Source organism: Brassica rapa, chromosome A02, assembly GCF_000309985.2.
Source record: "Brassica rapa cultivar Chiifu-401-42 chromosome A02, CAAS_Brap_v3.01, whole genome shotgun sequence".
Lineage (NCBI taxonomy): Eukaryota > Viridiplantae > Streptophyta > Magnoliopsida > Brassicales > Brassicaceae > Brassica > Brassica rapa.
The window spans coordinates 15,239,992-15,250,927 of record NC_024796.2 but is presented as its reverse complement, the minus strand read 5'-3'; the positions used below and the strand labels follow the sequence as shown (position 1 = coordinate 15,250,927).

The window sequence follows — 10,936 nt, the reverse complement described above, 5'->3', positions numbered from 1 at the left end:
ATTTTTTCGAAAATGGCAGTAAGGCCCTTAAAATTGTAATTTTTTTGAAAAAGATAAATAATGAGTTCGACAAGCGGGATCGATCGATCCAGATTTACAAGTTACAGTGGATCGCTCGATCCCCGATAATTATTCAGAACAAAAAACGCGAAATATATACTGATCGACCTGGTCCATTTCACTCGATCGGCGAAGGTCGATTCCTTACAGATCGACCGATCCACTAAGAATAGATCGATCGATCCCGTGCCCAGGAAAGAATCCCAAATCGATTTTTTTGGTTTTGTATGATTATATCCGGGTTGATTCCCACTTGATTTGAACCGACCAAGCATGATTTCAACTTTTTTATAAGCTCGATTTCTCTGGGACAAAACCCTTAATTTCCCATTCACGCAACAAAGGGAGAGAAAAATCAAATTCTCACCCAAAGTTCATTAACCCTAACTCACTCAATTCTCTGATTTGGACGATTAGTTGGCCTAACTCATACAATTTCGTGAGCTTTTTACGAATCTATCACTCTTTAGTTCGTTCTGGCAAAGGTATGAAACTCTATCTCCACTTCTTTTTAGAGTTTGAAATTAGAAAGGTAAAAGGTAGATTTTTGAGTTAGTTAAGATATTTAGACTTCAATCATGTGTTCAGGTGATGATTAGAGAAGATTTTGTACACAATCATGGTTTAAATCATTCATTTTCGGGATAGATTTAGGGATTTTAGGTTTTTGTTATTAATGATATATGTTGTATTGTTTTCAAATTTCAGGTATGGAGTTGGAGTTGCCTAATCGTTTATACGGTGAGGGATTGGAACTCAGGTTAAGAAGATTAATAACAGCTGCCGACTAAAACTTCTCGAGTTGCTAAAAGAAAAAATGGAACCAGAATTCGATGAAGTTATGAAAGATCCCATTTTTCACAGATTATGGTTATCCAGAAAATGATCTGAAGTTTTCGGCGAGGTTGGTACACTCGTTTTTGTGTAAGGAGTTGATGACAAGCAAGAGACATGAGAAGTGGTTCACTTTCGCTAGGAGACCTCTGCGTTTTGGATTGCAAGAGTATCATGCTGTCACTGGTCTGAAAGTGAAGCGAGAGAATAACAGTGGGCTAGTGACATGGAAAGACGATAATGGTTTTTGGAGCAAGCAGATAAAGACAAATGGAAAAATAAATTTGCAGATCATAAAAAAGAAGCATTTGGAAGAGAGCAATACCTGGACTTGGGTTGATAGGGTGAGACTGATATATCTTTGCGTTATTATGGGTGTGGTGATGGGAAAGGATGAGAAGGTGAATATCCCGCATCTGTACATGAAGTTGGCGATGGATTTGGAGAAGCTTCGGAATTATCCATGGGGTCTGTATTCGTTTGATTTCCTTCTGAAGCAAATTGATAAAACAAGGCATAAATTAGAGCAGAAAGAGGGGTATCTGATGGAAGGATTCTTGTTTGGTTTCCAAATTTGGATAATGGAAGCTGTTCCTGCTTTAGGAGAGATTTGTGGCACAAAAGTCAGTAAAGATTTTACAGGTCCACTGTGTGGTAATTGGAGAGGATGTGCAAAATGTTCTTATGAAGATATCATTGGCGTTGAGAACTTATTCCCAGAAAACGTATGCAAATTTATTTTCAAATTAAAATATTTATTGTTTTGTTCACTTTACTAATGATTTGATTGATGTAGGGAATTTTGCATTCATTCATGGAATCCCACATAGATGGAGTGGTCCTTTTGGCAACTGATTTTGTACAGAAGGATGAGAAGAAAGATGAAAGAGTAGATCGTATTTTAGATATGATCAATAGTAAACATGATTGGAACAATCATGTTTGGGGAGTAAAAGAAGGTACGAACTCTGAATTTGAGGAATCTGGCGAAGAGAAAGGAGAGGATCAAACAGCTGATACTGAGAGAGGTGAAAATAGTCATGTTGCAGGGAATGTTGATGGCACAGCTGATGTTTCGGGAAGAAACAAGAGAAAGCATGCAGACCGAGGAGCAGAGTCAAGGAAAAAGAATGTTTTGTGCCACCTAGCTGCTTCATCAAAAGGAAATATTGACACAGATATGAAAAATTTCTTGGAGGATCTGGTACAAGCTTCTTTTACTGCTTTTGGGGAGAAATTCTGTCAGCAGTTCTCGGACAGGTTGGGTAAGATTGAGACTGAGGTTACACAACTCAGGACAGCTTCAGAGAGAACTGAGCAATTTGAGACCGTTGTAACCGACAGATTGGGGAAAATTGAGGCTGAGGTTACACAGCTCAGGACAAGTTTAGTGGTGACTGAATTGGTGGGAAAGAGTGATCAAGCAAGCGGTCCTAGCTTGACCAAAATCAACAGTGGTCCTAGCACCAGCAAAAAAGGAACTGCTCCAACAAAGAAAAAGGTAACTACTAAGAGAAAGAGTTAAAAGATGTTGAAAGCTTGGAACTAGGCGATGGAATGTAGGTCTTTGAAGCTAGGTTTGATGTAATATGTATTTGGAAGTTTGTATGTTTATTATGGATTTCGAACTTGGCGTTTATGTCTATTCTCTATTTTGAACATGAAACTTGTATGTGTAATTTGTAATTGTACGTGTTTGTCAACAGGCTGTAAAAAACCAAGAGTTAAAGACTGCTGATTCGTGTGTCAATTTACCTCGTGCAAAAGTTACTCAATCATCAGCTAGTGATCTTCGTATGGGTACACAAGAGTTTTTGGAAAGTTGCATGAAGAACCTTCCATTAGACACATTTGTGAAAGGTTTGAATCCTTCTCAAGCTAAAGTCGAAGATTCATTGGATTGGTTGGAACTTCCTAAATCATTGAAGAAGCCAACAGATTCATTGGAACTTCAAAAATCATTGAAGAAGCCAGCGGTCCGATTAGATGACCGAGATATAGAGCTAGACGGCGAAAATTTCCCTGATCGCTGCTTGGTGTTTGTGCATCCTACAGATTTTAAGAAGATGCAGGACTGGCAAGATACACGAACGTATGTTATTCCTTTGTATATATCATTCGGTTGATTTTCTTAATAATTGACATCTCTACCATTGTATTTTGTTTACAGAGCTATACAGATTGGTCCTTCTATGTTAGACGGTGATCTAGCCGGACGTATTATGTCTGCCAGCAGTTGGCTTAAAAACTACGTAAGCATTCGACTGGTTATTTCTATAAAATGTTACCTATTATATTACTGTATACATTACAGATTTGTCTTCGTTTTTGCAGGAAATTGATGCTATAATGTATGTTTTCCGGGAAAGAACAACATTGAAACGATGGAACGTAGATCGTGTTGCTTTCATGACATGCGTCTTCAGCGACCTCATTGCTAAGGATTACCAGAATTTCTGTAAGGGAATTAAAAAATACACTATGGATCCATTACTACTGCAATACGGTAAAGGTGAACTGCCTTCCCATGGAAGAACACAAATGTTGTGGAATGTCGATGTGGATCGGATGTACGTTCCTGTCTGGGTCAATTGCAACCATTGGATTGCTTTATGCATCAGTTTTGTGACTAGGAATATCCAGGTGTTTGACTGCGGGGGTAAAAAAAAAATCAAGGAAGTGGAAGCTTTCGCGCAGCTTATTCCTCGGATTGTCAAGGCCGTGCAGTCATTGACAATACAGAAGCATCTCCACATCACTCCGTACAATGTTTCCTATGTACCTATGAGTGGTCTTAACCGACTTCAATGTCATTGTGGTGTGTACACTATAAAACACATCGAATGCCACGTGCTTGGGTTGGACATATTTATGGTGAATGATGAGAACATCTGGGGAGCTCGGATAAATATTATGTGGGATCTATGGGAAGCAGCTAATGATCTAGAACTGATTGAGAGAATGTCAAAGTATGAACCTATTAAGTGTAGTAAGCCTGCCGAGTATGTTGAGATTGATGATTTATGATTTATTGTTGGTTATGCTTTTTTAAACTTATTTTGTAATGATTTTAGGAGTTTGTGTTTTAATGGTTTTTTTCTATATACAGTACTTGATCTTACAAAATAAAAGACAACATTAACAATTGCGAATCCGGTAAATCTAAGTATATCGATCGATCTGTTCCATTACGCTCGTTTGGCAAAGCTTGATCAGGGTTCGGGATCGATCGATCTGTCTTTCGGATCGATCGATCCCGAACCCTGAGCATTATGCAGAACAAACACAAAACGCGCAGCATCTTTTGATCGACCTGTTCCAGTACGGTCGTTCGGCAAAGCTCGATCGCTTTCAGATCGATCGATCTGTCTTTCGGATCGATCGATCCCGTACCCTGAGCATTATGCAGAACAAACAGAAAACGCGCAGCATCTTTTGATCGACCTGTTCCAGTACGCTCGTTCGGCAAAGCTCGATCGCTTTCAGATCGATCGATCTGTATTTCGGATCGATCGATCCCGTACCCTGATAAGTCTATTTTATGGTTTTCATCGGTTAAATCCGGTTTAATACCCACTTAAATTGAACCGGAATAACACGATTTTACTCATAAAATCGTGATTGTGAGATCAAAACCTCACTTTTATCTTCTTCCCCAATTTTTCTTGAGAGAATGGAATCAAAACCCCCTTCACAAATCCTATCTCTCTCGATTTAACTCCGATTTGGACGATTCTTGAGCCTAACCCACACGATTTCGTGAGATAATTCCGAATCTACCACTCTTTCGGTCGATCTGTGAAGGTATGAAACTCTATCTCTACTTTTATAGTTCGAAATTTAAATAGCAAAAAGTGAAATTTTAGTGTTTTTAAGTCGTTTTGGCTTAAATCGTGTGTTAGGGTGATGATTAGTGACGATTTTCCATATAGCTCTTGCCTTAATTCGTAGTTTTAAGTTTGATTTAAAAATTTAGGGTTACTTATTTTATAAAAAAATTCCGAAAATTGGGAATTAATAGAGTGAGATTACTGATGCTGTAATGTTAGTTGTTGAGTTGCATAGGTGTTGAATCATTGTCCATGTCAATTTACTCAGTTTTACATTTGAGAACTCATTTGTAAAGGTTTGTGTGCAGAAAATGGTAAAAAAAGGACTACCGAAAAAGACCAAGGAAACAGCTGCTTCGACCTCGGCGCAGCCCGAAAGTGATGAGCCTCGGGAAGCAGCCCCTTGGCCTCGTGACCCATTGACTCCATTCTCTAAACTCCCTACAATTCATAACCGACAAATCTCAAGTAAGAAGGAGTTGAGAGAACTTGCATCCTACGCACACCGCGATTACTATGCTGGTTGGAGTGATTACCACTGCATTCTATACAATGGTTTGCAGCGGATGAGATTTAAACCAACAAAGTTCATCTGCGATTACACTACAAAGGAGTTGGGAATTGTGCGGGATGTCAAAAAGATGTGGAAAAACATGGGACTTGGGACTCTTGGCTACAATCCACAACCATTATATCCAGACTTGGTTATACAGTTTCTCTCTTCAGTTGAGTTGCACTACAAGTCCGAGGTAAACAAAGTTGCTAGCGAAGGTAAACTTACATTCCTATGTAGAGGACTGCTTTATGAGATGTCTATACACGAGCTGTGTATACTATTCGGATTTGAGACCCGACATGAGGCATGCTCTTTACCCAAGTTCCCTTGTGCTTACTTGTTGTGGAGCCAGATTGCAGACAGTTCTTATGTATCTCGGGAAGCTAAACTTGCAATGCTCAGAAACCCGGTCTTGCGAGTGGTAGCAAAATATCTGGGTCATCTTCTACTAGGAAAATCAGAAGCAGGATCAGTTACTGAAGATGAAGCGCAGCTTATTCACTACGGGCTGCCATTAGCTCTCAGGCCGACGTATGGTGTTGCAGATGAACCTCCAGCAGAGCTTTCGGTAAACATGGGAGCATTGTTTGCTCAGATGTTGTTTGAAAGGAAGTTTAGGGGTCTTCGTCCTCTTGACAGGAAGCCTTTGGATGAGTCTATTGGCAGTCTACTTACTCGGATCTTCATGCACCATGGTATTGATCTTTCGGATACTCCTTGTGTGGATACGGTTGACAGATTTGATGCCCAGTTCTTCCTAAACACCAAGATCCTTCATTCTGGTACAATTTACCGTTTTACCATGCCTGATGGGACAATCCTTCACTGCAAGCTTCCACAACCCGCTATCACATCTCTGACGTCTGTGGAGAACATGGAATTCAAGCCTCCTGCTGAAGTTCTTTACACGCCTCCTCCACCAGCTTCAAAACGTCGTCGTGGTTCTTCTTCTTCTGGTCCTGCACAGACACAATGTGAGGATGACACCATTCCGGATATCTCAGTCGATCATACTCCAAACCCTTCTATGGAGTATTTGTTACCACCATATACTGGTCAGTTTGATTCTGGAGCACCACCATTAGATGGTACACAGCAGCAGCAGTTCGCATGGACTGCCGATACATTAATCAAGCTCTCGACGATGATGCAGACTGTGTGGGGTGCACTCGCAAAGATTAGATGTCCACCTACTCCTTCCTGCTGCCGCGCTCCAAAGACTTCAGAGGCAGCTGATATGACTAGAGACGACGCAGAAAATGAACCATCTGATGAAGCAACCGATGAAGAGCGAGGTTCACGCCTCCATAGGAGCAGACGAGCACCAGGACAGAGTAGGAGCTGCAGTCCTGACGACCACCAATGATCAGTATCAGTTATATCTTTCCATTGTATTCCACCGGTTTTTTAAGTTTTCTGCGCATTTCGAATTCGGATCTCGATTGTTTGCATGTTTTATTAGTCCAGTTTGGATCATAACTTTGATTAATTATATAACCTATGGTAAGTTATCATTCTATTAATTATAGTCATGTAGGAGAGGATAAATGGAGGTTTTTATCATATTCTTTCTATTTTGCTGAGTTAAATTCGGTTCAAATAGGATGTATCAGAGTATGGGATCGATCGTTCCAAAGGGCAACCGATCGATCCATATTGCGGATCGATCGGTCCGAATTTCGATCGATCGGTCGGGACGAGATCGAGCTTTGCCGATCGAGAGAACTATACCAGGTCGATCAAAAGATTGTCCGTGTTTTTGTTTGTTTTGCATATTGATCAGGATCGACCAATGGATCGACCGTTCAATATACAGATCGATCGATCCACACTTCGTGGACATCACAGTTTGTTTAAGGGATTGATTGAATCAGATCTCCTAACCAAGTTAATACGGCATGAAGATTAAACAAAGTCCTCCCAAACTGAAACAAAGTTACTAATATTCAAGCAAATATAATCTGAAAAACTGAAACAAAGTTGTCACAAACAGAAACAAAGTTACTAGAAATCAAGCAAAAGAAGTTTGTTAAAATTTCACTAAATTGTGAAGAACACAGCCAACAAATCCACTATATTGGCATCTTGCAAGTTGCTCTATTATGACCACCAAGACCACATCTACTGCACTTACGAGACTGACCCCCCTGTGATCCTTGTGATGATCGGATTTTGTCTTCAACAGTTTCATATCTGCGTTTTCTATTTCTTCCAAGAGATCTTCTTGTCTCAGGCGGTAGCACTTCAGAATTTTCCACAACTTGTGGGACAGACCAACCATCTTCAGGAACTGAAATGGGATTTATGCTTTCTTGATAAGCTTCTCTCCAAGCTCCCGTGGTATACAAAAAATCAGTCAATGTATATGGTTCTCTACCAACAAAGAAACCAGCTTTTATTGCGTGTCTACAAGGGATTTTCGAGAGGTCGTACTTCCCACAAGAACAAGTCCGTTTGTCCAAATCAACAAAGCAGTCAATTGTATCGCCTTTAACAAGCAGCTGGCTATCGGTTACAGGGTAAACTGCGAAAGTTTTCCCCTTTCCAATTCTCCTATCAATCTTTTCCTCCACATCTATGGTCAAACGGTGGGTGTGCTTTGAAATCAACTTCTTACGCTTAAAAAACCAACGTGTCAGCATTTCTCTAATACTGTCCAACAAAGGAATTACGGGAAACTCTCTCGGCGAACGCAACGCAGAATTTATCGACTCTGCAGGATTGTTTGTCCTAATGTCATACCTGTATCCATGAAATTGACATCTAGCCCACTTTCTGACATCTGCTTCCATAAGATACGTTCCAATTGCTGGACTGATATTGCAAACATGAGCAAACGTCTTCTTGAAATCAACCACTCTATAAGCCTTTGAAGCCTTAGAAATCAACCCAGCTAATCCCTTCCCCTTGAAATATGATATCACGTTATTCAACAAATGATGAATACAGATACCGTGTCTCGCTAGGGGATACACTTTCTCCACTGCCTTCGCTATTGACACTTGTCTATCCGAAATAAAAGCCAAACCATTATCATCAGCAACAACAACTTTTAATTCTCTCATAAACCATTCCCAAGACTGCTCATTCTCAGAGTCTACTATCCCAAATGCAATAGGATATAAATTTGAATTTCCATCTATAGCAGTTGCAACCAGTAGCACCCCTTTGAATTTACTCTTCAAGAATGTTCCATCGACAACAATGACACGCCTCATGACTGTGTTAAAGCCTCTGATCGATTGACCAAACGCTATAAACAGATATCGAAATCTACCATCGACGTCAGTCTTGTAAGAGGAATGTGTACCCGGATTGGCCTCTCGCAGCATGTGCAAATATTTTGGTATTTTCCCATAACTTTCCTCTGGAATACCTCTAACAGCGTTGACTGCATATTCACGGGAATCCCATGCTAAAGATTCAGAGATCTCACATCCATAATCATTGCGCATAATCTGAACAATATCTTTCGCTTTAGGCCCTTCCTTGATACCTTCATATTTATGCATTATCAGATTGCCTATCGTTTTCGCTGAAGCTGTCCTTCCGGCACTGGTTTTGTTTGAAGGTGCGCAGGAATGTACACCGACATACTTCTTAATAATAAAATATGTGGAGCCCTTCAAACACTCAGCTCGAGCACCCCAAAAGCACACCTTATCAGCGCATCTAATACACCAAACTGATTTATTGGAGTTGGTAACTGTGTAGTGAAAGTTATACAACCAATTCCCAAACACCACATGAAGCATAGACATGAATCATGGTAGAAATAATGTGAAAATTTTGTGAAAATTTTGTGAACAATCAATGGAATATAGAAGACGGCTAAGAAGGTTGCCAAGGTATTTTTTGTCGTTTTTTTTTTGTTCTTTTTCGTTTTTTTTTTTTTTTTTTTTTAAAAATCGATTTTTTTTTAAAAAATAAAAGTGAATATTCTCAAATATTTTGTTTCCATATTTTTAGGAACTGATTTCTTATCCGTAGAATACAACTAATATGTAGAAATCAATTTCTACAGTTTTTTAGAATTATAGTAATGTTTAGAATTTGATTTCTACATGTTTTAGATTTATAGTAAATCTGTAGAAGTCGGTTTCTACATGTTTTAGAATTAGATTAATGTGTAGATTTTGATTTCTAAGAATTGTAGAATGCTAGGTTAAGCGCGGAATGTGTATTCTACATATTTGTAGAATACTCCTATTTACGTAGATCACGTATTCTAAATATTGTAGATTCAATGAAAAAAGTAGATTTCGTTTTCTACTTCGTAGAATGTCATTTCTACTTTTTTTAGAACATAATCTGAAATTTATAATTATAACTTTTTTATAACTGGAAAATATACCATTAAGTTCATATATGTATTTTAACAAATGTTACTATTTTTCCAAATTTTTTTTGTTTGTAAAACTATTTATTAAAATTATTTTCATAAATATTAAAGGGTATTATAGGAAAATATGACACAAAATATAGATTAGTCTAAAGGGACATAGTTACTATTTTTTTGCTCTAAAAAAACAGTTTTCCCTTATATTTTCAACTCATCAGTCTATATTTTCTCTGTCCACAACACATTTATTTTCAAATCATTTGTCCACAACTTCTCTGTCCACAGACTCTCGTGCTTATCTTATATGTCCCAAACAACACTCGTTTATTATCCAATGCTTCAATTATCCAATATCCTAACTTTTACTTTTTAAACTTCCACATCATATTCTCTCTCTCTTCCACATAATCATTCAATATTTATTCAATATTTATATCATACAATGGTTTCTTAAAAAAAATTCAACATTATATCTTATTATTTTATTATTTTATTTTATAAAAATATATCAATAATGATTATCAGTTATAATTTGTTTCAGAAATCTATTTCACAGAAAAGAACCAAATCTTCTGTTTGTAGAGTAAAGAAAATGATGATTTTTAATATAATTTTAAATTTTATAAAATATATCTATCACAATATAATTTATTTGAAAGATTTAGGATAAATTAAAGTCTATTTTTTTGGAAAAAAAGTTATCCGATCCTCTTTACCTCTTTGAACTACATGGGGACCACTTAAATTTTTCTGATTGGTTAAAAAATTCAATGTGAAATTTTCTTATTTTTTCAACAGGTTGAATTTATTCAACTCATATTAATTCACGTCCTCTTTTATTCATTTTCAATATCATCATTGTAGTCATTAAGCAGTTGAAAAACTTATCCAACTACTGCATTGCACATAGCATAACACATTATATTGTACATGAAAAATTATTCATAACAATTTGACCACAAAATCTTAATTCCTTACAATTTTAAAATATCAATATATATATATATATATATATATTTGATCAACTATAGATAAAAGAATTAGGATTTATTTTGTATTCATATTTGTGTGTATATATATATATATTGAAATTATTAAACAATGATAAAGCAAATATGTTGGGAATAAAAATAAATAATGACAAGTTACACCCGTTGGATTCTTTGATTTTTTAAAAAAAAAATTATAATGGTTGAGTTTAAAGATCAAAAAACTATGAATCAATTTTCGCTACCCGACCTCCACGATCTATCACTTAAATGACCAAATCTATAATTTTCATTTTAACTGCTCACTATTTGGTTTCTAACTTTC

At 37.4% G+C, this 10,936-nt stretch overlaps 1 protein-coding gene across 3 annotated transcripts; it reads left to right on the top strand.

The window, feature by feature from the left end:
* The first annotated feature begins 960 nt into the window (after positions 1-960).
* Positions 961-9,179, top strand: LOC103852581. Of its 3 annotated transcripts, none has more exons than XM_033285567.1 (6): positions 961-1,619; positions 1,691-2,395; positions 2,601-2,986; positions 3,065-3,146; positions 3,229-3,368; positions 7,907-9,179. In XM_033285567.1, exons 1-6 carry the CDS (start codon positions 996-998, stop codon positions 8,151-8,153), a joined length of 2,184 nt encoding a protein of 727 aa, XP_033141458.1. In that variant the 5' UTR covers positions 961-995; the 3' UTR covers positions 8,154-9,179. The 3 variants fall into 3 exon arrangements, with proteins under 3 accessions (XP_033141458.1, XP_033141457.1, XP_033141459.1); XM_033285566.1 differs by having other exon boundaries at positions 3,229-3,760; positions 7,993-9,179; XM_033285568.1 differs by having other exon boundaries at positions 3,229-3,553; positions 7,004-8,142.
* The last annotated feature ends 1,757 nt before the right edge of the window (positions 9,180-10,936 follow it).

Coding starts and splice junctions, on each gene's coding strand:
- LOC103852581 (XM_033285566.1), top strand. CDS start 996: ATGACAAGCAAGAGACATGAGAAGTGGTTCACTTTCGCTAGGAGACCT. Junction 1,620..1,690: donor AGAACTTATTCCCAGAAAAC/GTATGCAAATTT, acceptor TGATTGATGTAG/GGAATTTTGCATTCATTCAT. Junction 3,147..3,228: donor GCAGTTGGCTTAAAAACTAC/GTAAGCATTCGA, acceptor TCGTTTTTGCAG/GAAATTGATGCTATAATGTA.